Here is a 25,338-nt window from a genome sequence, read left to right as displayed (position 1 = left end):
TTGCTTGGCCTAGACCATTCACTCAAAACTCCATGGATTGTCCTAAATTATCCCCTTCTCCCAGTTGCTTCAGAGGCCTCTGACCCTTCAGATCTAGAGTATCCTTTTTCATACCATATTCAGTCCCAGGATGAAAGTAAAAATTTCCTGGAAGGACCTGCTTGGTCCATGCTGCTGTTGGGAGAGTGGCTTCTGGCTCTCCTACCCCCAAGGTCTGGCCTCCATACCCTACCCACCACATGCCTGAGACAGATTTGAAAACCTCCAACTGCCATTTCCAAAAAATCACCTCCCCTCCATACTGAGGCTTTTCTCACTGAGGCCTGCCTGGTAGGTGTTTAACATCATACAGCTTCAATAAAGATGAGTTTTCTCACTCTATTGGTGCCCCAGGGGTACCTAATTTCATCTCTCAGATTTCATCTTCTCATCTGTCCAACTTGTAATTAGCATATTCTCCCTAACCACCCATTTAAGAAATTAATAACAACTTCCATCAACAAATCCAGAGTGATCCTGCTGTTGAATGGGTCCCATGGATGAAGCCCTGGGCTTCAACTAATCCTCCTTAGTTCCATAAGGGGACAATGGAGAATGTTCCCTTCATCACATCTAGTCCCAAATCCATTCCCAAAGAGAACTCAACTCCCCCAAGCCCAAAATACTATTCTTGACTCAGAAAACCCAGGCCTTGGTTGACAGAGCATTCAGGCTGCCTTATGTGAGCCAGCATCTGAGGACTGACCTCCTACTGATGTGGCCTTGACAGAGAAGGCAAGGGATTCTGAATCTGAAAAAAATATATGCCTTGCATTCAGGGGAATTTGTTCTTGTCTACTTTTCTCCTAAATCATCACTTTATAAAATATTAATTATGTGTACCCAGTTTGGTATAAAATTTGCTTGGTGTATTGCTGGGGAAAGAATATTTTGTTGTTTGGGATCATAGAACACAGTCACAATAATTGAGAAGCATTCTGTTGAGGCTTTGGTATGTCATTGCCATTCATTCTGGCTTGGGTTCATTGCTGAATTCAAGCCCTCAGAGTGACTAAACTGTGCGTGAAGAACCCAGGAAAATAAAAGCACATCACAAAGAAACAAAGGGCAGTAACAGGACTGACAGCCCCACAACAGATGCCCCAGCAAAAGCATCCTGATTTCTCACACATCCTCCCTTCCTCTCAAGATCGAGATTTTTGGTGCAACTACTGCTCTGTGAGCACACTTGCTTATTTCATTCTCTCTCTCTCTCTTTTTTTTCTTGCTTTTATTGACTTTCCTCCATTCTCTTACCCTTCAGACACTGGGTTTAATATCTCAGCTGTTTATTTATTTCAGCCAGGGGCTGTTTCCCATCTAGCCCAGAGTTTCTTTACCTTTGAGTGCACAGGCCCTCTTATAAAAAACCTGAGCATCTCACCTTCATTCTAATTCTCCCTCTGAGGCTTTCAGCCCAAAATCGCCTGGCCTGGGTGAGCATCAGGCTAATAAGAACAACAAACACTTACACAGCATTTACAACGTACCAGGCACTGTTCCACGTGCCTTACATAAAAGGACTCCTTCAGTCCTCACAACCACAGGGACTATTATAACCCCATTTACAGATAATAAAACCAAGCAAGAGAGGTTCAATGAATTGCCCTCTGTCATAGTAAAATACCAGAGTCAGGAGTTAAACAAGAGGGATTCTTACCCTAACCACACTGAGTCTCTCATCCAGAGAATTCCCACAAACTTCCCTTCTTATAATACGTATATATAATTGTGAATAAAATAGCCAAGTGCTCATCTGATTTCAGTTCTGTTTTCTAAATATCAGATTGTGTTTCAACATTAACCACTACCCCTGCACTGACATAAGACTGGTTAAGAGTCACGTTAGACTCTCCTGAGCTCCTTGTCAGCCCAAGCACTTGATTTTAAAAGTCAAGGTCAAATACTGACCCTTCTGTGATTGGGTATTCTGATGCCAGTGCTGGGCCTTTGCCAGCAGGGAGTGTGACGTGTTGGAGTGTGAAGGAGGACAGTTCTAGAGATGATTCTTACCACTGAGGCAGTGAGCCTGCGTCTCAGGAGTATGTGGCAGGTGAATGTCAATACAATGGCTATGGTAGATGCAATGGGAGCCAGGGCCGAGTTTCCACTTTGGAAAAATCCAGCTTTTTCCAGTAATTTCCTTTCCCTCTTCCTTATATCTGTAAATAGAAAACAGTCTATAATGGATTTATTTTGCAGCACCAAGAAATGTATTTATCCATACCTGATCCTCCTGCAAAAAAGTATTAAGGATTCCTGATATGAAGTTTAAATGAGACGAAGTATGGAGAGCCCTGTACACAAACTGGGAGCTTAGTGCATGTCAGCTGCCATACTGGATGGTTTCTGAGGCCTCTTCCAATCCTGATTCTCTGTGTTAAGAGTCATATACTTGGATGTGTACAGGAGTTGGCAAATAATGTAAATGAAGGGAGTGGGAAGAGATTAAGACCAGAGGGAGAGTGTGGGGTGTAGCAAAATGGAGACCACATGCCTCAGTGCAAGGGGAAGCTACATCTCAGTGCAGGGCTGCTCAGGGTCCCTACACCTTCAACTGTCCCAAAGTCTGGGATCTGGAATTTTGTGGGACGTCTTTCTACTTGTAAGTGTTGGGGACTAATTGAAAGAAGCTTTTAAATACTGTAAAGACCAAACAAAACACATGTGCCAAGCCTGAAGACTGTTGCATTTGGGCTCCTCTCTTGTGTTCCAGGTATAGCTACAAGAGCCCAAGAGTATTTCTCCCTTTTTTGTTGTTGTTGTTGTTTTTTAAGATTATTTATTTATTTATTCATGATCATCACAGAGAGAGGAGAGAGAGGCAGAGACACAGGCAGAGGAAGAAGCAGGCTCCATGTCGGGAGCCCGACGTGGGACTCAATCCCGGGACTCTGGGATCGCGCACTGGGCCAAAGGCAGGCGTTAAACCGCTGAGCCACCCAGGGATCCCCTATTTCTCCCTTTTGTAAGTCCAGATGGGGTCCATGCCTCTGCGCTGCTTACAAGTCAAACTCAAGCCTCCTTCTCCTGGTGTTTAAAGTTCCTAACTCCAATTCCAGCCTTTTCTGCAAAAATGTTTTTCACACTAACAACATGGGGCCATCACCATTCTTACTGAGTGCTCTGCTGAGCACTGCACAATGCCTTCATTTGATCACTCTCCTCACTGTGTGACAAGGGAGGAACTATTATTATGCCCTTTGGCAGGACAGGAAAGTCACAGCAGATTAAGTAACTTGCCTTTTAAGTGGTCATGCAGAATTGGAACCCAGTTCTACTGTGGTGCAAAGTTCTGCTGTCCATATGCCCTTTGCCTCTACAATAGCACACACCTCCTCTTCCCCAAGCACACCCTCGAATATTCACCTCTAGGCCTTTGCTTCTGCTGGGAGTCCTCCCCAGCGCTGTCTGTATCTGAGCCCTTGCTATCCTTCAAAGCCTTTCTAAAATGCCACTTCTGCCATGAAGCTCTTCTTGATCTCTCCAACACGATATGCTCACCCTCTCACCCCCCTGGAGCTTCTCCTTTGTACCATTTTCCCCATTTCACCCTACAGTTAATTCATGTGTTTACTCATTCAACAAATTTTAACCTGATGTTTATATTGGCCTCATGCTGTGCTTGGTGTTGGTTAACATAGGAGTAAACAGACTCTCAGCTCTCTTTCCATAGAGGAGATAGACAAATTCTACCATTATAAATTTGTTGGATGATATGAAAGAAATAAACAGGGTGAAGTGATTAAAAGGAACTGGTCAGGAATGGACCTGCTTAGAACTGTAGTCAAGAAGGCCACCTTGAGTTAGTGACATTAAAAGGAGTCACAAGGTTGCCATGAACATCTAGCACAAGAGCATTTCAGGCAGAGGAAACAGCAACTGCAAAGATCCTGAGGTATGAATGAGCATGGATATTGTTCTAAAAAAAGACAGCAGGTTTGCATGGCTCAAGCAAGTTATCAAGGGTTAGGACAAGATATGATGAGATTAGAGAGGTCATCAGGTGTCAGATCATGTTGGATCTAATAGGCCACATAAAGGAATTTGGATTTAAATCAAAAGTCCTAAATTGGAATAATCTAAGTGTGATAAGAAACCACTAAAGATTTTTTAGCAGGGAAGGACAGGATCTGATTGACATTTTTAAAAGGTCACACTGGTTTCTGAGTACATAATGGATTTTAGGAGGAAGGAAGAAAGCAAGTATTGAATTCAGAAGTTCTTTCCACAGTCCAGAAAGGAGAGAATATTGGCTTACACTAGGGTGGCAGTGGAATGAAGAGAAGTAGATTCCAGATATATTCTAGACATGGAGCCAACAAACTTATAGCTATTGTTGAGCTTATGACCTTGCACATAGTAGGAAGTTGACAAATATTTATTGAATTAAACTGACTCAAGTTAAATTGAGTTGAATTAAATTGGACTAAGTCAAATGGAATCAAATTTAATCAAATCATTGTACTAGAGTTCAATGTGTGAGGAAGTGTTTCTGGGTCTTCAAGGAAGATTCCATTGGGCTGCCAGTGTTCTAACCTGCAGCACTTCCTTTGGCAAGCTCAGAAGCAAGTTTTGTAAAGCCACTCCCTAAAACATGGATACACAGCTTCAGGCCCAATTACACGCTGGTCTAAAAGTGTAATTGTAGATCCAGAGAATCAATTGTAACAGTGGTTCAGATCATTAACCGGCCAACCACCTGAGTCTATGTCAGCAATTATGTAAATGTCCCTGCAATTAGATTTGCATTTATATTTGATTGTAATGGTTTTAATATCTTTTTTTAAAAAGCTATATATGTGTTCTCGTATCTGTGCAAGGAATGTCAAATCAAGGGGTCATCCAATCATGATGAGGTTGCTGCAGGCAAGGAGATATATATGTGAGTGTGTGCATGTATATGTGTAGACATCTTCTAAGTCAAGGAAATAGCTTAAGACAGCTCTTCTTCTCATAATGTTTTAGTGATTTTTTTCTTTTTTGGTAAAAGGTAACTGGTCAGTACCAACATCCACATGCCTTCATAAAGGCTAAACCATATGTCGCTCACCTGGTGAGTGAGCACTTGGGTTCATCAGAACAGATGCCTGGGTCTATTAAAATCTCTGTAATCCTTTGAAAAGCCTGCAAAGCAGCTCAGGGAACCCCCACAGCCCCCTTTCTGCAATGCCTGGCCCCAGGAACCTTAACAACCCCTTAGAAGAGCACATTCTACAGGGTAAGTAATTCTTCAAGCACCTGCACATCCTACCTTGAATGGTATTGGTAAAAGATTTCTCCCAGGCATACATTTTAATCAGCTTGATGCAGGTCAGAAATTCATTCATTGTCTGAACTCGCTTGTCTGTCACTGAAATTGCTGATCTTCGGAAAGCTGAATTGAGCTTAGCCATAAACATCTGAAATCAAGGTATAAACAGTGTTCAGAGAGAATTGCTGAGTTGCAGTTGGCCTAAAAATTCAGGGATCAGAGTAGAAGTGCCAGGAAAAGTTCTAAGGGAAGCTGGCCTGAGATTCTTGCCATCTTTCCCTTGAGTTGTGGCAGCTAATGTGGACCAGGGGACACCACTGATGATCAGACAGGTGATAAAAATACATGAATTGCTAGGATGCAAAGAGATTGTTGGGGACTTTGACAAATTGAAAAGCATGTACCCCTCCCCTAGGGCATTCAAATTCAAGTTCTTAAAAAATAATACACTGTGCCAACAACAAAAAAAGTACATTTGTGAGCACAAAGTGGGGGCACAGGCTTCAAGTCCCTGCCCTGGAAATGAAGCCTTCTATCCAATTCAGTGAGAACATGTGTGCAAAATGCAAGCGTACAGCAGTTACAATTGCAAAGGCCTGCCATTACCTGGATGGGGATGAATATGATGTACACAGATATCCCGATGAGGGCTGTGGGCCCCAGAATGAAAAAGGCATATACTGCACAAACAGCCATTAAGATAGGGATGGTGGCTGGCAAGGGACAAAACAAGGCAGCTTCAAACAAGGAATAACTGTCACTTGATAATGTATTGAGCACCTGGAAAGAAAGCACATGGGTTCAGGCTTTGGAAGCTTCATGCAAACATCTCCTCAACTGAAGGCTTTCAGAATGGTTGAGGGGTCTGAGGAGAGAAGAGAAAAAACTGCCTTAAGGGGGAGGGGTATCATCAGGGGACCAACATGATGAATGGCTCTCATGCTGATCTAATTTTGGAGAGGCCCATCTTTTAGGACTGAGAGTCCCAATGAAGAAATCTTGACAAAAAGAGTAATAAATATTACCATCTAAGAGCATGCTGGAGAGATGGCTGGCTGCCTACTCTTTATCTATCTCTTCTTCTTGCTTTATTCAGAGCAGCAATGTGCCCAGCTTAAAAATTACATTTTTCAGCCTCCCTTGTGGAAAGAGTATGGCCATGTGACTGTGTCAAGGGCAATGAGATAAAAGCCAAAAGTGTCAAATGGGAGTTTGAGAATGCATTCTTATAGGGAGCCAAGTCAATTTAGAGGACATATACCTTATTCTTCTCTCCTTCATCTTACCAGCTATCTGAAACATGACTGGCATGGCGGGACCTCCAGCATCCATCCTGAGCCATTATGGGAGCCATGTGCTGGCATAGTGACAAAGAAAGGTACGAAGATCCAGAAGTGTTCATACCAGCCCTGAGTTACTCTCTTCCAGACTACTTTTACAAAGAGTGGAACAAACTAATCTTGCTTAATCTACTGTTATTTTGGATTTTCTTATTCTATGCAACCAAGTTCATCTTCAGTGATACGGGATGCTTTGGACATAATGAAAGAGCAACTATAAGAAAGAGGCAAGGCTTCTCCCTTACCTTATACCACCTGGAGTTCCCTTGACTAGGGAAATATTTTGTGTAAATGATGAGAATCTTATTGCTTAGGCTTATCTTATTGCTAAGGCTCAAGGGCTTAAGAAGATATAAATTCGGGGCACCTGGGTGGCTCAATTGGTTAGCTTCTGACTCTTGTCAGTTATCTTCTGACTGTGAGATAGAGCCTCAAAATGGGCTCTGTACTGGGCATTGAACCTGCTTGAGATTCTCTCCCTCTGCTTCTCTCCCCCACCCTCTCTCTCTCTCTCCCCCCTCTCTCAGAAGGAAGGAAGGAAGGAAGGAAGGAAGGAAGGAAGGAAGGAAGGAAGGAAGGAAGGAAGGAAGGGAGGGAGGAAGGAAGGAAAAGAAAGAAAGAAAGAAAGAAAGAAAGAAAGAAAGAAAGAAAGAAAGAAAGAAAGAAAGAAAGAAAAGAAAGAAAGATAGATCCTGAAGTCCAGCAGATGTAGTCTTTACTATAACTTTAGGACTCCAAACTCGACACAGGCAGAAACATTGGACCAATTGCTCACTCATTTTTTTGTGCCTGTGGTGTGTTCCATACTGCCTCAGTGTCCTTTTTGACAATCAAAGGGATTGAATGAGGTTACCCCCATGCCCTGTCTCAGTTGAAACAGGGAAGCCTTTCCAAATTCCCCAGCTTGAATGGAGCCCTCCTTTCACTGAACTCCTCTAATGTTTTGAGTCTCCATCATCTCATTTAGCAGAATGTTGGGATATAATGGGTAGGACATTGGACAAATAAAAGGCATATGCATTATCCAGGAAGCATATCTCATTCAATTTCAGAAAACTTAGGATTTAATTTTCTAAAATTAAACTCTTGGCCAGCTTACCTCACCAATAGAGATGTGTGCTAGTGTCTTGAAGGACACCAGGTTTTCAAAAACCAGGGTGGAGACAGCCACCTTCAATCGGATCGCTGTGCGGTAATTTATGGCCCAGGCAAGGGCCCAGAAGAGCACTTTGGTAAACTCAGTAGCAAAAAGGGCCATGCACAGACCAATGCCAACCCAGACATTCCTAGAAATGCTCTCGGTCTGTTGGAGGATTTGGTGAATGAGAACTGTCTGTAAAATAGCACAATGGAGAGAGGAAAGAGCCATTGGAGGTTGAGGTTGATATAGGAAGCCTCAGATAATGTCAGCAAGCTGACTTTATGAGGCAAACTTTTTAATTAATTTCAGTGGCTGCTGCTGTGCTTGTCAAGGATTAGCTTTATGAAAATTTGCCCCCAAGGAGCTCAAAGATAATGACAATGTACTAAACCCACCAGCTCGTAGAGAAAGTAACTAATGGCATTCTTTGCCAATCTGGGGACCTATTTGACAAGGCAGAAAAAGGGCCACCCCCACTCACCGGCCCTATGGCTGCCATGATAATGCACAGGATGTTGGCCACAATATCCATCAAAACACGTGTCCTCTGGAATTTCCAGACCACTCGGCCCAGAGAGGCTTTCTCAGGACCCACACTTTCTACCTCTTCATCCCAAAGGATTCGAAATCTGTGATGAAAGAACAAGAAGAAGAAAAGGGATTTCATTTCCACTTGCTACTTGAAGTTACTTTGATGAACAAACCTCTCAAGTGTTCTCAACACAACCCTCATCCCTAGCAGTGGTGCCTCCACACAAGCACCACTGATTCTCTTTTCTTATTTTCCAGAGCAGGTGGGGTATGGGAGGAGCAGAAAAACAAAGCCTTGGCATGAGCACAAGCTGGTACCTGACACTTGGGCACTTCATTTCCTGCTCCTACTGCCCATCTCTGGCACAATACCAGTTCGATTTAAAAAAAAGAGAGAGAGAGAGAGAGACAACAGAAAAATGACAAGAGTAATCTTCCCCAGGGCAGTAAAGAGTTTGTCCATTTCAAAGATCTGAAAGAAGGCCAGTATGACAGAAGTGTGGTAAAGGAAGAAAGAGTTGACATGACACTGGGAGGAGGGGCAGAGCCAAACAAATCCCATGGGACCTCATAGTTCTCAGGAAGGAGTTTAAGTTTATTTTCCCGAGCAAAAGAAGCCATTGCAGGTTTTTAAGCCAAAATGATAAGATCATTTTACATATCTAAAAGAACATTCAGATTGCTGTGAAAATAGTGGATTATAGGGGAACAAAGGCATGGGGACCACAGGAGGAGACTGTTGATATCCAGGGCAGAAGTGGCAGAGGTTTGACACTGGATTTAAGGGAAGTGCATTTGAGGAGGATGGACAGAGACAACAGGACAACAAATCCCAATTTTCTGGCTCAACCAACCATGTGAATGGAGTTTGTCAAGAAGAGGAGAAGAGTATATATAGCTTTAGATATGAAGTGGCATATTATTAAGGTTGTGTTTGGTGTTGAGTCTTTGCAGTGGATAAGCTCACCTAGGAGTAGGCATAGCATAGAAGAGAAGTGGATCCAAGTTGATGTTGAATAGATGGAAGGAAACATTAAAAACAGAAAGAGAAGTTTGGACCAGAGAAGTAGAAGGAAAATGCTGCCCCTTCTGTCTGATCTCACTAGCAACTTTCTCCAGACTATGATCTGGGGAATTACTACTGAATGAGATATCTGAAGTACATGGGTGAAGGGAACCACAGTTGTAGAAACAATTGCAAGACCATGATTAAAACTCTCAGCCCTATAACCACATACTCCAGACTATGCCTTGCACTTTACCCCAGGTGGCCAAAGATAAGAAGACTCCCAGAAGAAATAAGTGCAGAGAAGACTTAGAAAAGTTCCCCATTGTTTAAGACATTATGACTCATCCCAACCTCAAAGGTCAAAGCAGCTTGTAGAAAGAATGAAGTTAATGTCTTTATCCTTATGCTGATGTGGAAAAAGTCTTTATAAATGCTTACTGAAAATAGCAAAATGATTGATTCTGTAGTATGCTTCACTTTGTTTAAAGAAAAAAAAACGTGATGTGCAAGTGAGAGGAACAATAAGAGGTACTGATCTGCAGAAGATGGTACCACAGGGTGTGCTTAATCAGAGTAGAAAAAATTCTGGACAGATCAACATCAACTTTTAACAATGCTGACCTCTGGGGAGCAAAGCAGGAGTATGGTAGAGATACTCGTAGGGCTTAAAATGTCTGTTGCTTTAACATTTTTAGAATGAATATGAATTAGATTGAACCGATGCAATTTACATTTTTTGCAAGTCAAAATTATCAAATATTGGTGTCTTCATTTGCTTCAGCCTAAACATATTTTGCAATATAAAAGCCCAATAATGATTTTTGAAGTAAAAATACAACGTGTGGAGCTGCATGTAGCAGCAGCCCAGGTGAGTCTGGTCAGCACAGTGCAAAGTGAAATTCTGGCCACCTTTGTCCTGATGTAGTACTCCTACAAACTAGCGACAGCCCAGCCAGCATGGTCCTCAGCTTCTGGCTGTAGCTCACAAGCAGTCCTTTTTCCACACCAACTCTCCCCATACCTCACCTCCCCAGAGATTGGGACAACAAGTTCAGTCAGCCCAACCCAGCAGCCACCAAAGAGGGCCCCCAAGGACCTAGAAGTGTCCATTTCCACACCTGGGGAGGGGAAGAACTCAAAGGGCTCATGGGCCCCTGTATAGGGTAGGCTCCTCTCCTGAGGTGACCCGAGTGAATCCTAGTACCTTTTGGCATTGGTGTCCGATGAGTCATATGGTGACAGCGGAGGCAGGGTGTCCACAGTCAGTGTGTGCTTGTAGCCCCTAACCATCACTGGTGTGAGCCAGGAAAACGTAGCAAAGGAGAGTAGCCCTGCATCATCCACAGGGTTGGATGCCAGCCTAAGACAAATGAGATACTCCATGTTCCAGGGCATAGTGGTCAACGCCTTGAGTCTCTGCCTTGAGCTCTTAATAATCACAGCCACACTTAGAAGCCATGATTCCCACCCGTTAGCCCTTTGAGCAGTGGTGTGTGCTGGGACGAGCACCAATCAGCTTGTGAGAGCTGATTGTAAGATTTTCAGGAGTTTTACAAGTTAGTTGCTAAACACAGCCAATATTCAAAATTTCATAATTTTAGGGATGCCTGGGTGGCTCAGCGGTCAAGCGTCTGCCTTCGGCTCAGGGCGTGATCCTGGAGTCCTGGGATCGAGTCCCACATCAGGCTCCCTGCATGGAGCCTGCTTCTCCCTCTGCCTATGTCTCTGCCTCTCTCTTTTTGTGTCTCTCATGAATAAATAAAATCTTTAACAAAAATTTCATAATTTTAAATAAATTATCTTAAGGACAAAGGTAATAAGTACTTGAAACTCATCACTTCTTAATTATTTTACTAGTTTTTGCTAGTATCTATGATCTTTAGATTTTGTAAATCTATTGTATCTATATGGTAGAAATACCTCATAACAGGGTGCTAATGCTCATCTCTTTTCAATTTGGCAGTCAGTGACATCACATTGGCTTGAAATCCGCTATGTTAGGCATGGTCACACCATAAGAACTGATAAATGTTACTAACCAGGGAATTCTTTTAGTGAGCCAGTGTTGAACATTAACCAATGTTCAAGTCTCATGACCATCCCATGTGAAAGAGGACACCTGACCCATTTGTCATGAGGAAATAAAGACCCAGAAGCTAAGTATCAGAGGAGTAGGGTCCATATCTTGTGCTCTCAGAAGGATGGGGAAGGTGCAGAGCAAGTCATGCCACCATGGTGGAGGGGCAGGGAGGCTACCTAATCAGGCACGTGATGGAGGCAAACTCATGGTTCTGCAGATCAGAAGGATAAAATGAATTAAAACATTTAAAGTGCTATGGCTACATACATATTAGCTAACAGATTAAAAAAAGGAGGATGAGGAAGGTGAAAGGGAGGAGTAAAAAGAAGAAACAGAGAGGTGCAGAAGGAAAAGGAGAACAAAGAAGTAAAAAGAGGAGGAGGAGGAGGAGAAAGAGTAAACAGCCAAGGAGAAGGAAGGAAGAAAAGAAAGAAAAGGAAGAGGAAATGGAGGAGGAAAAGACCTTGGTTTTGCCCTTGAGAAATTAACCATCTAAGACAGAATAAAATCAGAGACCTGGAGTAATGTCTACTGATTATTAAGTGATTAGTATATTCTGGACACTGTAAGAGTTTTATATTTGTAGCAGATGCTGTCCGGATGCCCTGAGTCACAGACTCTTGTCATACAGACCTCGGATCTCAGCTATAGAGGACAGTGTCATGCTAGCTAAGGCTGAGTATCCCATCTCAAATGTGAGCTATGCTGCGTTTCACTACCTGTTTTAGTGCCTTCTCAGGAGCCTAAATGCAGCCCAGAATTGTAGAGGGCTGATGCCTCCAGGGGCAAATCTTAACAAATGGAGTATAGGAACCCCTGGATAAATGCATTCTCCATTCTTTGGGTGGAAAACTGTACACTTTCTCAGGAGGTCCTAGTAGAATCCAGTCCCCATTCCTACAGCAGTGACACTGATGACACTATATTGTCCTTCCCTGCCTCACTTCCCCTAAATTTTGCCTCTTGCTTCTTGGGATCACCTCCTAAATGAGCTACCAAGTTCTCAGCTCAGACTCTGCTTTTGGAGAATTCAAGCTAAGAGAGTATTAACAAGGTACTATGTCCCCAGCAAATAGTAAAATTTCCTAAAAGGTGGCTTTTATGATAAAGTCATACATTACCTCATAGAATTCTTAAAACAAATCAGCGAAATGTACAGAAGAGTAGTTTAATGACCCTATTTCATAGACAAGAACATCATGATACAGAGAAGTTAAAGTACTTGACCAAAATCTTACAGTTGGTAAGTGGTGGAACAATAACTCAAAGCCACTGCTTGCTGACTCCAGGGTCCCATCATTCTCTTAAGCACTACACAACATTGCCTCTCCACAAAGCAATTATAAACTTAGCCAAAACAATGGGTAGTTACTCTTTTCCTGCCTGGGGCTAAGGAAATGGTAGCCTATTCCTCCACCTTTCAACCTTCATCCCTCCTTTTAGAGGGATCAAGGTACATCTTCCATCCAGAGGTTGTAGGAGAGAGCAACATTGTGTCACCTCTCTAAGGGGATGCTACTTGGCCTTCTGCTGTTCAGAGGACACAGGGCCCTTTCTAGGTTAAAAAAAAAAGGCAGAATTTTATAATATTGTGACTAATACAATATTAATAATATATCATATCATATCATATCATATTCTAGTTAAGCATGTGAGCTTAAAAGTCAGGCTGCATGTGTCCCAATCCTACAGTTCAAAACTGATCCAATTCCCTCTCCCCACCTGTATAGAGTAGATCCATTCCCCTTGGAATGTGAGCTTGCAGCTGCTTCCCTCTGTAGATCTATTTCTTTACACTTTGAATCTGGGCTGACTTGTGACTTAATTTGGCAAATAGAATGCTGTGAAAGAAATGGGGTGCCAGTTCTGAGCCTGAGTCTCAAGAAAACCTATATGCTTCCACTCATCGTTTTGGTAGTTTACTAAGTGATCAAGCCCAGGATACCCTAATGAGAATTGATAGCCCATGTGGCTCACCTGTCCCCATTGCCCCAGCCTACAGTCAACTGACCCCGAGAAGTAAACCACATTGCTGACCAGCAGATTTATAAGTAAGCCTAGTCAAGACCAAATGAATCACCCAGCTAAGCTCAGACCAAATTGCTGACCCAACCATAAAACTGTATGCTAACTAAATGGCGATCGTTTTAGGCTTCTAAGTGTTAACAGAAAGTTTGTTTGTTACAAAGAAAAAGCTAACTGATGAACTTACTTACCTTCTCTATGCCTCAGTTCCCCACCTATCAGATAAAGATAACAATACTTCCATGGTGGTTGTGAAAAGTGAATGAGGCCATGTTTGTAAAGTACTTGAACAACTTGGGCTGGCACAATGAAAGCTGTCCTTAAACATTGGATATTGTCTCCCTCTCACCAAAGGATAATGGGAATAAAGAAGTGGTTAATAAATGGATGGATGGATGGATGGATGGATGACCAAAGGACAAGCATATAGAGCACCAGCATGGGGGCCAGAGCCAGTGCCTACTCTCCTGATGGGGAGAAACTAATTCTGGAGGTTCCACCCTGGCCCTCCATCCAATCCTCTTTCTGGCTTACCTTGCACAGGGTCTCACCGGGATCATGGTCTTTAGGCTGGGGTCATATCTTTCTGTAAACGATCTTCGCTGGCCTCGCCGATCCAGATCTGAGATAAGGTAGGGGCCTTCACCCACCATCCTGATGGTGGCCTAGGGACACTTTCACTCTGCAGCACAGAGATGAGGAAGGTCACTGAGGAATGACGACACTCTGGAATGGGATCAGCCAGTCCCTACTTCACCCAGACTCTACCCAGATCAGCTTCCTTGCTTCAACCCCTTAGACAGTTTTATCAATTAGCTTTCTACATTTATGGGGCAGATGAGGGATGGGGTTTGAGGTGTGGCCAAAAACCTGCCACATCCCTCAACTCCACTCTGAGGTTTCCTTATTAGCAAGGACATTCAGTGCCTCTTCTTTCCCAGTTTGGGTTGACTGGGAGAAGAAAGTCTATTGTGAATTTTCTGTTGGGAGCCAGTCTGAATCCCAAACCAAAAAAAGAGCTCCAGGATGGTATGTTTGCTATCACACAAATTTACTTCACACAGAGTGAAGTTTGGCATACACACACATACACACACACACCCTTTTTCTTCCTGCTTCTCTCAGATACCCAGGAGCTTATACATCCACATTGCCCTATACCAAAGAGCTAGAGACCTTCAATGAGACTACCCCTCAGGACTGGGCAAGCCCACGCCCTCTATTTCTAGGACCACTACTCTTAAGGAAACCCAATAATCTAGGTGGAGAAAACACTTTCTGGAGTGCCTGTCCAGTCTATAAACCAACCACCATATTCACCAATCACCTAAACTTAATGAATAAAGAATAATCCTTACAGGTTTTCCTATTCCTTATTTCAGTCCCTCCCTAAGACCCAGCTCTATTCTTCCTCTAGGGTTCCATAACACCTCCCTCTCTGTATGCTAGGGATGAATTCTCCCTTTTTATCCAAACTGTCTTGGTCTCCTTTCTGTCACTTATAATTAGAGGCCTCACTATTAAATATATATGGTGGTCCCATTCCCAGAAATTTTCTCAGGAAGTTTTCATGGCTAGAAACATCAAATAAACCAATTCCCATCAAGGTTTTAATAACTGATAAATCAATTACAGAGTCGGAATTGTTCTCAAATTCAATCTTTTACAAACTCTTCATTATACAGAAGAGGAAACAGAGCCCCAAAGAAGGGAAAGGACTTACTCAAGAATATATGTGGTAGTGACACTAGCATCATGGCTGAATAAGACAGCCTTTGTTCGTGTCTCCCCTGCTCCCAATAACAATTTGGCATCTATTCACAAACAAAAGTGCCTTTCTGGGAGTTGTGGAATCCTGCACTATATGCCAAGAAACCCAAGAGTCTTGCCCATCCATGTATCAGGTAATGGACATACAGACCTTGGTCTTGGCTGTGGGACCCTGAAGTGGCCCATGAACTGGCTCTAGCCCCTCTTGGCCATGTCTAGGAGCCCCAGGAAATTTTGCCTTAGACAATCACTAAGGACGAAAGAACATTTGGGGAAGTCCCAGTTGTCAGTGGAGAATTTCCAGCACATCATTGGAGCAAAACAATATAAATTTGGATGTATTGGAGAAGGAAAGAGGAATAGTTTGACTTTATGCACATCACTCCTCCCTCAAGGCAGCATAGCTTAGGGCCAAAAGAGATCCTCTCAGCCCATGATTTCTTTCACAGGCAAAAGTGAGAGCTGGCTTCCAGAGCTGGTAATCCAGCTATGCAGGATGCTGACTAAGAAGCCTATTTCTCTTTCACCACATTCAGAGAACTAAATTCTGAGCTACATGAGAGAAGCAGGAAGAGGCTAGGAGGTACGTAGGACCCTTGGAGAGCATTAAAGGACATGGATCCTGCATCACAGACCACATCAAGAAACCTGCCCTTGAGTCGCTAAGGACATCTCACTCACACATGGCTCAGTACTGGTTTCCAGGTACTCCTAGCATTCCACATGCCTCATCTATACACATACCCATCCTGTGGCTGGCATGCTGTCAATGGCAGCAGTGAGGGGAAGCTTTGACAGACAGCTAGTAAGCATGCACAAAAAACCATGTCAAATAGGTAGGCTAGGTAGAGACCACAAACTTGAGCTTTATTACCACTTTTGGGAAAATACGAGGGAGGCTGTCAGCACCCAGTCCAGTGCTCTGCAGGATTGAGAGAAAACATATAGGCTTAAGAATTCTGCCACAAGAAAGAGCAAGAAGTATGGAGCTCGTGTAACCAAAGAAGTTCTAAGAAAGCCCTAGTCACCCTAGCAAGGACCATGGAAGGTATTTCTCTCCCAGAGGCAGTTAGTAAAGATTGGAGGAGGTAACTGATATTTCAAATGTGAAGACAGCAATGCAAAACTTCAAGGAGCATGAATAATTAAGGGAATATGACACCATCAAAGGACAATAATAATCTTCCCAAAGATATGGAAATCTGCAATTAACCCAATAAAGAAATGAAAACAGCTGTTTTAAGGAAACTCCATGAATTACAAGAAAACACAGAAAGACAATTCAGATAAATCAGGAAAACAACACATGACCAAAATGAGACGTTTAAGAGACAAAAATTATTAAAAGAATCAAACAGAAATTCTGGAAGTGGAAAATACAATGAATAAAATGAACAGTGAAACAGTATCAACAACAGAAAGAATCTACGCGTTAGAAGACAAGAACTTTGAGATCATCCAGTCAGGAGAGAACAAAGAAAGAAGTTTAAAAAGAGTGAAGAAAGCCTATGCAATCCATAGGATATCATCAAAAGAAAAAAAGGAGAATGAGGCAAAAGACTTATTTAAAGAAATAATGGCTAGGACAAATTGCTAAATCCTATTCTTAAAACCAGTATTACACTATATGTTAACTTACTAGAATTTTTTTTTAAAAATTGGGAAATTAAAAAAGAGAAATAATGGCTGAGAAGTTCCCAAAACTGGGTAGAGATTTGAATAGCCAAGTTCATGAAGCTCATAGTTCACCAAAGAAACTCAACTTAAAGAGATTCTAACACATATTACAATAAAACTGTCAAAAATCAAACAGAGAATCTTAAAAGCAACAAGAGAAAAGAAGCTTGTAACTTACAAAGGAATCCCCGTAAGACTATTAGTGATTTTTCAGCAGAAACCATACAGGCCAGGAGAGTGGGATGATATATTCAAAGTGCCAGAAAAACAAAAGCAAAACCTACCAACCAAGAATCCCCTAACTGGCAAAGCTATTATTCGGAAATGAAAGTCAGATAAAGACTTTCCCAGGCAAACAAAAGCTGAGGGAGTTTATCACCACTAGATCTGCCTTAACAAGAAATGCTGAAAGAAATTCTTTAAGCTGAAATTAAAGAATACTAATTAGTAACATGAAAATATGCAACATACTAACTAATGTAAGCATATAGTCAAGTTCAGAATACTCTAATAGTGTATATGGTCGTGTGTTAACAATTCTAATATGAAAGTTAAAAGACAATAATTTTTCATAAATATATAATATAAAAAGAACAAAATGTGACATCAATAGCATAGCATAGAGGAGTAAAAATGGTAGAGTTTTTGTACGTGGTCAAAATTAAGTTGTTATCAGCATAAAATACACTATTATATCTATAAAATGATTTTTTTAAGATTCTATTTGAGAAAGAGAAGGAGAGAGACAGAGCATGAGGTCGGTGGAGAGGTAGAGGGAGAGGGAGAAGCAGAGCAGACTTCCTGCTGAGCAGGGAGCCTGATACAGGGCCCAATACCACAACCCTGAGATCATGGCCTGAGCCAAAGGCAGACACCTAAGTGACTGAGCCACCCAGGAGCCCCATAAAATGTTTTATGTAAGCCTTAAAGTAACCACAAAGCAAAAACCTACAGAAGATTTACAAAAGATAGAGAAAAGAATCAAAGCATATCACTGTGAGAATCATCAATTCACAATGGGAGGCAGTAAAACAGGAAGAAAGGAACATGGACTACAAAATAGCCAGAAAACAATAAGATGGCATTAATATTGATCCTTACCGATCAATAAATATATGAAATGTAAATGGATTAAATTCTTCACTGGCTGTATGAAAAAAATGAGACCCAACTATGTGCTGCCTACAAAAGACTCATTTCAGCTTTAAAGACATACATATGCTCAAAGTGAAGGAATGGAAAAGGTATTTCATGCAAGTGGAAAACAAATGACAGCAAGCACAGCTGTACTTATATCAAACAAAATAGATTTTAAGCCAAAAATTATAACAAGAGACAAAATTACTACACAATGATAAAATGATCAATTAATCAAGAAGATATAACAATCCTATATATATTTATCCATATATAAATATATATAAATGTATATAGACAGATGATATATATAAATGTATAAATATAGACAGATGATATGTTTTAAAAATGAAGCATGTAAATATATTAAGCAAATGCTAACAGATCTGAGGGAGAAATAGACAATAATACAATAATAGGAGATAACTTTAATTCTCCACTTTCAACATTAGCTATATAATCCAGACAGAAAATCAATAAGGAAACACTGGCTTGAACTACACATTAGATCAAGTGGACTTAACAAATATATACAGAACATTATGTCCAATAACCGTACAATACATATTCTTCTCAGGAACCCATGGAACATTCTCAAGGGTATATCATGATAGGTCACAAAACAAGTCTTAGCAAATATAAGAAGATTGAAATCATACCAAGTATTTTTTCTGACCACAATGGTATGAAACTAGAAATCAATAATAAAAGAAAGCTGGAAATCTCACAAATATATGGATATTAGACAACACATTTCTTTTTTTTTTTTGAAGATTTATTGATTTATTTATGAGAGACACAGAGAGAGAGGCAGAGACACGGACAGAGGGAGAAGCAGGCTCCTCACAGGGAGTCCAATGTGGGACTTGATCCTAGGACCAGGATCATGCCCTGAGCGGAAGGCAGACACTCAACCACTGAGCTACCCAGGCATCCCTAGACAACATATTTCTGACCAACCAATGAGTCAAAGAAGAAATCAGAAGGAAAATGAAAAAAAAAATCTTGAAACAAACAATGTAGAAAAACTACATACCAAGACTTCTGGGATGCACCAAAAGTAGTCTCCAAGTGGAAGTTTATAGTGATAAATGTCTACTTTAAGAAAAATGAAAGATTTCAAATAACCTAACTTTACACTTCAATGAACCAAAAAATGAAGAACAAACTAAGCCTATAGTTAGCAGAAGGAAATAACAAAGATCAGAACAGAAATAAATAAAGACCAGAAAAACAATAGAAAAGATTGATGAAACTAAAAACTGTTTTGTTTTTTTTGGAAAGGATAAGCAAATTGACAAACCTTTAGCTAAGCTAAAGGGAAAAAGAGAAGATTCATAAATAAAATTAGAAAAAGTAGACATTACAACTGATACCACAGAGATACAAATGACCATAAGAAACTATTAGAACAACCTTACACTGACATATTAGATAACCTAGAAGAAATTGATAAATTCCTAGAAACACACAACCTACCAAGATTTAACAATGAAGAAATAGAAAATCTGAACAGACCAATACAATAAGAGGATTGAATCAGTGATTGAAACTACCGCCCAAAAGAAAGTCCAAGACCAGATATTTTCCCTAGTGAATTCTACCAAACATTTAAAGAAGAATTAATGCCAAACCTCCTCAAACTCCTCCAGGAAATAGAAGAGGAGCTATTTTACCTTCAAACTCATTTTATGAGACAAGCATTACCCTGACACTAAAGCCAGATAAAGACATTACAAGAAAAGAAAACTACAGGCCAATACCCTGATGAATATAGATGCAAATATTCTCAACAAAATATTAGCAAACTGAATTCAACAACACATTAAAAAAATCATACACCATGATCAAGTGGGATTTATCCCTGGGAAGAAAGGATGGTTCAACATATGCAAATCAATAAATATGATACATCACATTAATAGAATGAAAAATATAAATCATATGATCATCTCAAGAAATACAGAAAAATCATCTAATACATTAAAATACATCTTAATAGATGTGGAAAAATTACTTGATAAAATACAACATCTGTTTATGATAAAAACTCTCAATAAAACAGATATAGAAAAAAATATACCTCCACATAATAAAGGCCATATATAACAAACTCACACCTAACATCATACTCAAAGCAAGAGGTTGAAAGTTTTTCATCTAAGATCAGAGAGAAGACAAAGATACTCACTCTTACCACTTTTATTCAACATAGTACTGGAAGTCCTAACCATAGCAGCCATCAGGCAGGAAAAGGAAATAAGGGGTATCTAAATTGGAAAAGTGTAAAACTGTCCTTGCTTGCAGATAATATTATTTTATATATGGAAAATCCTAAGGACTACAAAAAAAAAAAAAACTGTTAAAACTAATCAACAAATTCAGTAAGGTTGCAGGATACAAAATCAACATACAGAAATCAGTTGTGTTTCTATATACTAAAAAGAAATATATGAAAAGAAATAAAAGTCTTACAACGTCATCAAAAACAATAAAATACTCGTGGCTAAACTTAACAAAGGAGGTGAAAGATCTGTACACAGATAATTACAACAACTTTGAGGAAAGAAATTGAAGACACAAACAAATGGAAAGCTATCTTATGCTCATGGATCAGAAAAATTAATATTAAAACGTCCATGCCATGCCAGTTATCTATAGATTTGATGCAATCCTCATAGAAATTCTAATGACATTTTTCACAGAAATAGATTAAAAATTCTAAAAAAAAAAAAGATAAACAATTCTAAAATTTGTATGAAAACACAAAAGATCCTAAATAGCCAAAGAAGAAAGAGGAACAGAGCTGGAGGCATGACACTTCCTGATTTCAAACTATACTACAAAGCAATAGTAATCAATATGGCTGACATAAAAACAGACATATAAACCAATTGAACAAAATTGAGAGCCCACAAATAAGCATATACATATGCATATATACTTGCATATACAGTCAACTAATATTTGACAAGGGATCCAAGAATACTCAATGAGAAAAGGATATTCTCTTTAATAAAAAGTATTGGGAAAACCATATAATCACATGGAGATGAATAAAATTTGACTCCTATCTTAACACCACTCACAAAAATTAACTTGAAATGGATTAAAGCCTTAAACATAAGAACTAAAACCATAAACTCCTAGAAGTAAACAAAGGAAAAAGCTCCCTGTCTTGGCAATAATCTTTTGGATGTGATATTGAAGCAAAAGCAAAATAAAAAGCAAAAATAATTAAGTGGAACTGCATCAAGCTTAAAATCTTCTGCACAGCAAAAGAAAAAACCAACAAAATAAAAAGACAACTGACAGAATGGGGAAAAAAATGAACAGATCATGTCTGATAAAGGGTAAATATCCAAGATTTATAAGGAACCCCTACAACTCAAAAGCAAAATAAAACAAAAAATGTGATTAAAAAATGAGCAGAGCAACTGAATAGACATTTTTCCAAAGAAAATGGCCAACAGGTACATAAAAAGGTGTTCAACATGACATCACTAATCATCAGGGAAATGCAAGTCAAAACTGCAAGGAGATAGCACTTCATGCCTGTTAGAATGGCTGTCATCAAAAAGACAAGTGGTAACAAGTGTTGACAAAAACATAGAGAAAAGGGAATTCTTGTGTACTGTGATGAGAATGTAAATTTGTACAGCTACTATGAAAACCAGTATGGAAACTTATCAAAAGATTTACAGTAAAACTGCCATATGATTCATCAATCTCACTTTTGGGTATATATCCAAAGGAAATGAAATCAGGATCTTGAAAAGATATCCGCACCTTCACATCCATTGCAGCATCATTCACAACAGTCAAGATATGAAAAAATCAAGTGTCCACTTATAGATGAATGGAATAAGAAGAAGTGATGTACATATATAATTGAATATTATTCAGCACCGAGAAAGAAGGACATTCTGCTACTTGGGACAACAAAGATGAACCTGGAGGGAATTATGCCGAGTGAAGGAAGTCAGACAGAGAAAGGTAAATACTATATGATACCCACTTATATGTAGAATCTAAAAAGGTTAAATTCATGCTAACAGAGAGTAGAACAGTGGTTGCCAGGGGTTGGGTGGTAGAGGAAATGGGGACATGTTGGTCAAATGGTAAAATCTTCTAGTAATGAGTAAATTCTGGGGATCAAATGTACAGCATGGTGGTTATAGTTAACAGTACTGTATATATTCTTGAAAGTTGCTAAAAGAGTGGACCGTAAACATTTTCATGTAAGGTGATGGAGGTATGTTACTGTGGTAGTCATTTCACAACAAAGTCTATCAAATCTACATGTTGTACACATTTATGTGTATAATAAAATAAGTTATATTATGTGTCAATTATTTCTCAATAAAGCTGACAGAAAGAAAAGTATATATAATATCAGTGGCACTATCTCATCTAGGGCAGTCTGGATACAGAGAAACTGATGCCCCATTTTTTCCAGTTACCCTGGGAAACCCCTTGCATATGTTATATTACAGGAAGCACTCATTTAGAATAATATATTCTTTCTCATAATAGAATTTGAAAATTAAAATGTCTTCACTTCAAAAAGACAAAATCCCCCAAAATGGAAATAGGCATTATAAACAACTGGAGGGGGCAAATGTTTTATAGGCAATAATTCTGTTCAAAATCTCTTCATTCAATTAATGAATATTAATGACATGAATACCATGGAGCCAGCCTCTAGATTTCTAATTCAAATAGGAACTCCCTAAACTTCTTTTCAACACTCCATTTGCACCACCTAACACTGTGCTTCAGCAATGCCACATGTCTTATTGCTCCCTGAACAAATTGTCAGTTACTTCTTCCTCTTTGTCTTTACACTCACCACTGCCACAACCTGGAACTATGTAACATCTTTCCCTTCACTTGACAAATTCCTGTTCAGCCTTCAAGGCTCAATTCGGACACTTTCTCCTCTGGGAAAACTTTCCACTTATTTATCTTTTTCCCCAAACAGACTGGAAAATAAGCACACAATAACACATGTGAAAATGTAAATCACAGCATAGTGTGTTAGCCCTAGGGGAAAAACAACACAAAATATAAACAAAGACTTAAAGCTAAGAATTCAATCAAAAAAATAAAATGGAGCATGAAATAGTAGATCAACCCCAAAATGTAGGCAAGGAGGAACAGAAGAATAAAAAAGAGGGGTAAGTGGAAGACAAATAGCAAGCTCATAGGCTTAAACCCAACCATATCAATAATTACATTAAATATAAATGGATGAGTAATAGCTGAGTAATATTCCATTGTATACATAAACCACATCTTCTTTATCCATTCATCTTTCGATGGACACCGAGGAATATTACTCAGCCATTAGAAACGACAAATACCCACCATTTGCTTCGACGTGGATGGAACTGGAGGGTATTATGCTGAGTGAAATAAGTCAATCGGAAAAGGACAAACATTATATGGTCTCATTCATTTGGGGAAATATAAATAATAGTGAAAGGGAATAAAGGGGAAGGGAGAAGAAATGGGTAGGAAATATCAGAAAGGGAGACAGAACATGGAAGACTCCTAACTCTGGGAAACGAACTAGGGGTGGTGGAAGGGGAGGAGGGCAGGGGGTGCGGGTGACTGGGTGGCGGGCACCGAGGGGGGCACTTGACGGGATGAGCACTGGGTGTTATTCTGTATGTTGGCAAATTGAACACCAATAAAAAATAAATTTATTATTAAAAATAAATAAATAAATAAATAAATAAATAAATAAATAAATAAATAAATAATAAATAAGGAGTGAACACTTCACTTAAAAACTAGAGATTGTCAGGATGGATGTAAAAGCAAGAAGCAATGATATGGTGCCTACAAGAAATGGATTTTAAATATAAAGACACAAATAGATTGGAAGTAACTGGATGAAAAAAGAACTACCATGCTAACGGTATCAGAATTGTCAACTCTTTGAGCAACAACTTGATCAACTAGAATATGGTGCTTCCGAGAGTGTAGTGCAATATGGAAAAGGGAAGAAAAGAATTATTTGACAGTGGAGAAACCTGACAAACACTACTTCAATCAGGTCACCAAGGTCAACATCAACAGTAACAAGTCATAGTTTTGTTTTGTTTTGTTTTGTTTTTAGTAACAAGTCACGTTAATCAAAAGACCCAATTTTTAAAAGATCGAAATTTTTAAAACATTGTTTAAAGATTAAAAAGTGAAGCAACATGCTGGTATAAATGCGATTCACTTAACCGCAGAGAATTAGTATGCAAAAGTTACAAAGAATGCTCTATATATCAATAACAAAAGAATAATCAATTAGAGATGTGGGCAAAAGATATATACAGGCAATTCACAGATAAGCCAAATAATCAGACACAAAAATGCTCAATCTCTGAGTATCAGGGAAGTATGCATTAAAGCCACAATCACAGTAAGAACTATTTCTCATTCTTCGGATAGGTTATATTTAAAAGTCTGAAAATTGTAAGTCTTGGCATGTATATGGATCATAGCAGCTCTTAAACCCTGCTGATAGGAGTATAAATTGTACAACTAACTTATAAAGCAATTTGGCATTATCTGATCAAGTTCAAGATTATTTTACTAACATAGCCAGCAATTCCCCTCAGTAGGTATATAAATGTTCAGAACCAATTCTGTGTGTTCCAGGAGTCCCATACAGAGTAGCCACAGACTTTGCGTGCTCACTTTCATTGTCCTCACAAATGCTCCCCTACCTCTGCTAGCCTCTTTTCAATCATACTAATGTCAACACTGAAATTCAATCTGGAAAAACAGAAGCAAACAATCCATGGAACTAGAGGATATTATGCTAAGCAAAATAAGTCAGTCAGAGAAAGACAAATACCACATGATTTCACTCATACATGGAATTTAAGAAACAAAATAGATGAATATAGGGAGAGGGAAAGAAAAATGAAATAAGATGAAAACAGAGAGGGAGGCAAACCGTAAGAGACTCTTACTGTAGGAAACAAACTGAGGGTTGCTGGCAGGGTGTGGGTGATGTGGGAGGGGGATGGGATAACTGGGTGATGGGCATTAAGGAGGGCATTTGATATAGTGAGCACTGGGTGTTATATGCAACTGATCAATCGCTAAATTCTACCCCTGAAACTAATAATATAGTATATGTTAACGAAATTGAATTTAAATAAAAAAAAACTTTTTAGACAATCCATAGAAGACAGAATCTCATGTAAAAATATCTCAGTGGCACCTCTATAAAGATATTTATAGGAGCTCTGTTTGTAACATTTTGAATATTCATCAATAGGAAAATGGGTGTGTTGTATAATATGAATACCATATATTACTATTCAA

The 25,338-nt window shown here is 39.6% G+C and overlaps 1 protein-coding gene across 8 annotated transcripts in view; it reads right to left on the bottom strand.

Annotated features, from left to right (window-relative positions):
- The window catches only part of LOC112660253 (ATP-binding cassette sub-family C member 12), a 162,288-nt gene that overhangs the window by 51,230 nt on the left and 85,720 nt on the right, over positions 1-25,338 (bottom strand). For 3 of the 8 annotated variants that reach the window (XM_025447760.3, XM_025447759.3, XM_025447761.3), the window contains 7 exons: positions 13,954-14,101; positions 10,519-10,674; positions 8,256-8,403; positions 7,733-7,966; positions 5,900-6,073; positions 5,294-5,441; positions 2,053-2,219 (listed from right to left, as the gene is read on the bottom strand). The exons of 1 other annotated variant lie outside the window; for it this stretch is intronic. In XM_025447760.3, coding sequence (XP_025303545.1) covers positions 2,053-2,219; positions 5,294-5,441; positions 5,900-6,073; positions 7,733-7,966; positions 8,256-8,403; positions 10,519-10,674; positions 13,954-14,072 — 1,146 coding nt within the window. In that variant the 5' untranslated portion in view covers positions 14,073-14,101. Of the gene's footprint in view, positions 1-2,052; positions 2,220-5,293; positions 5,442-5,899; positions 6,092-7,732; positions 7,967-8,255; positions 8,404-10,518; positions 10,675-13,953; positions 14,102-22,855; positions 22,956-25,338 lie in introns of those variants that run through there. 4 more of the 8 variants (XM_025447762.3, XM_025447767.3, XM_035713558.2 and 1 more) reach the window with 3 other exon arrangements.

Source organism: Canis lupus, chromosome 2 (assembly GCF_003254725.2).
Source record: "Canis lupus dingo isolate Sandy chromosome 2, ASM325472v2, whole genome shotgun sequence".
Taxonomy (NCBI): Eukaryota; Metazoa; Chordata; class Mammalia; order Carnivora; family Canidae; genus Canis; species Canis lupus.
Note: the sequence above shows the minus strand (reverse complement) of the source record. Positions and strands in the feature narration are given on the sequence as shown.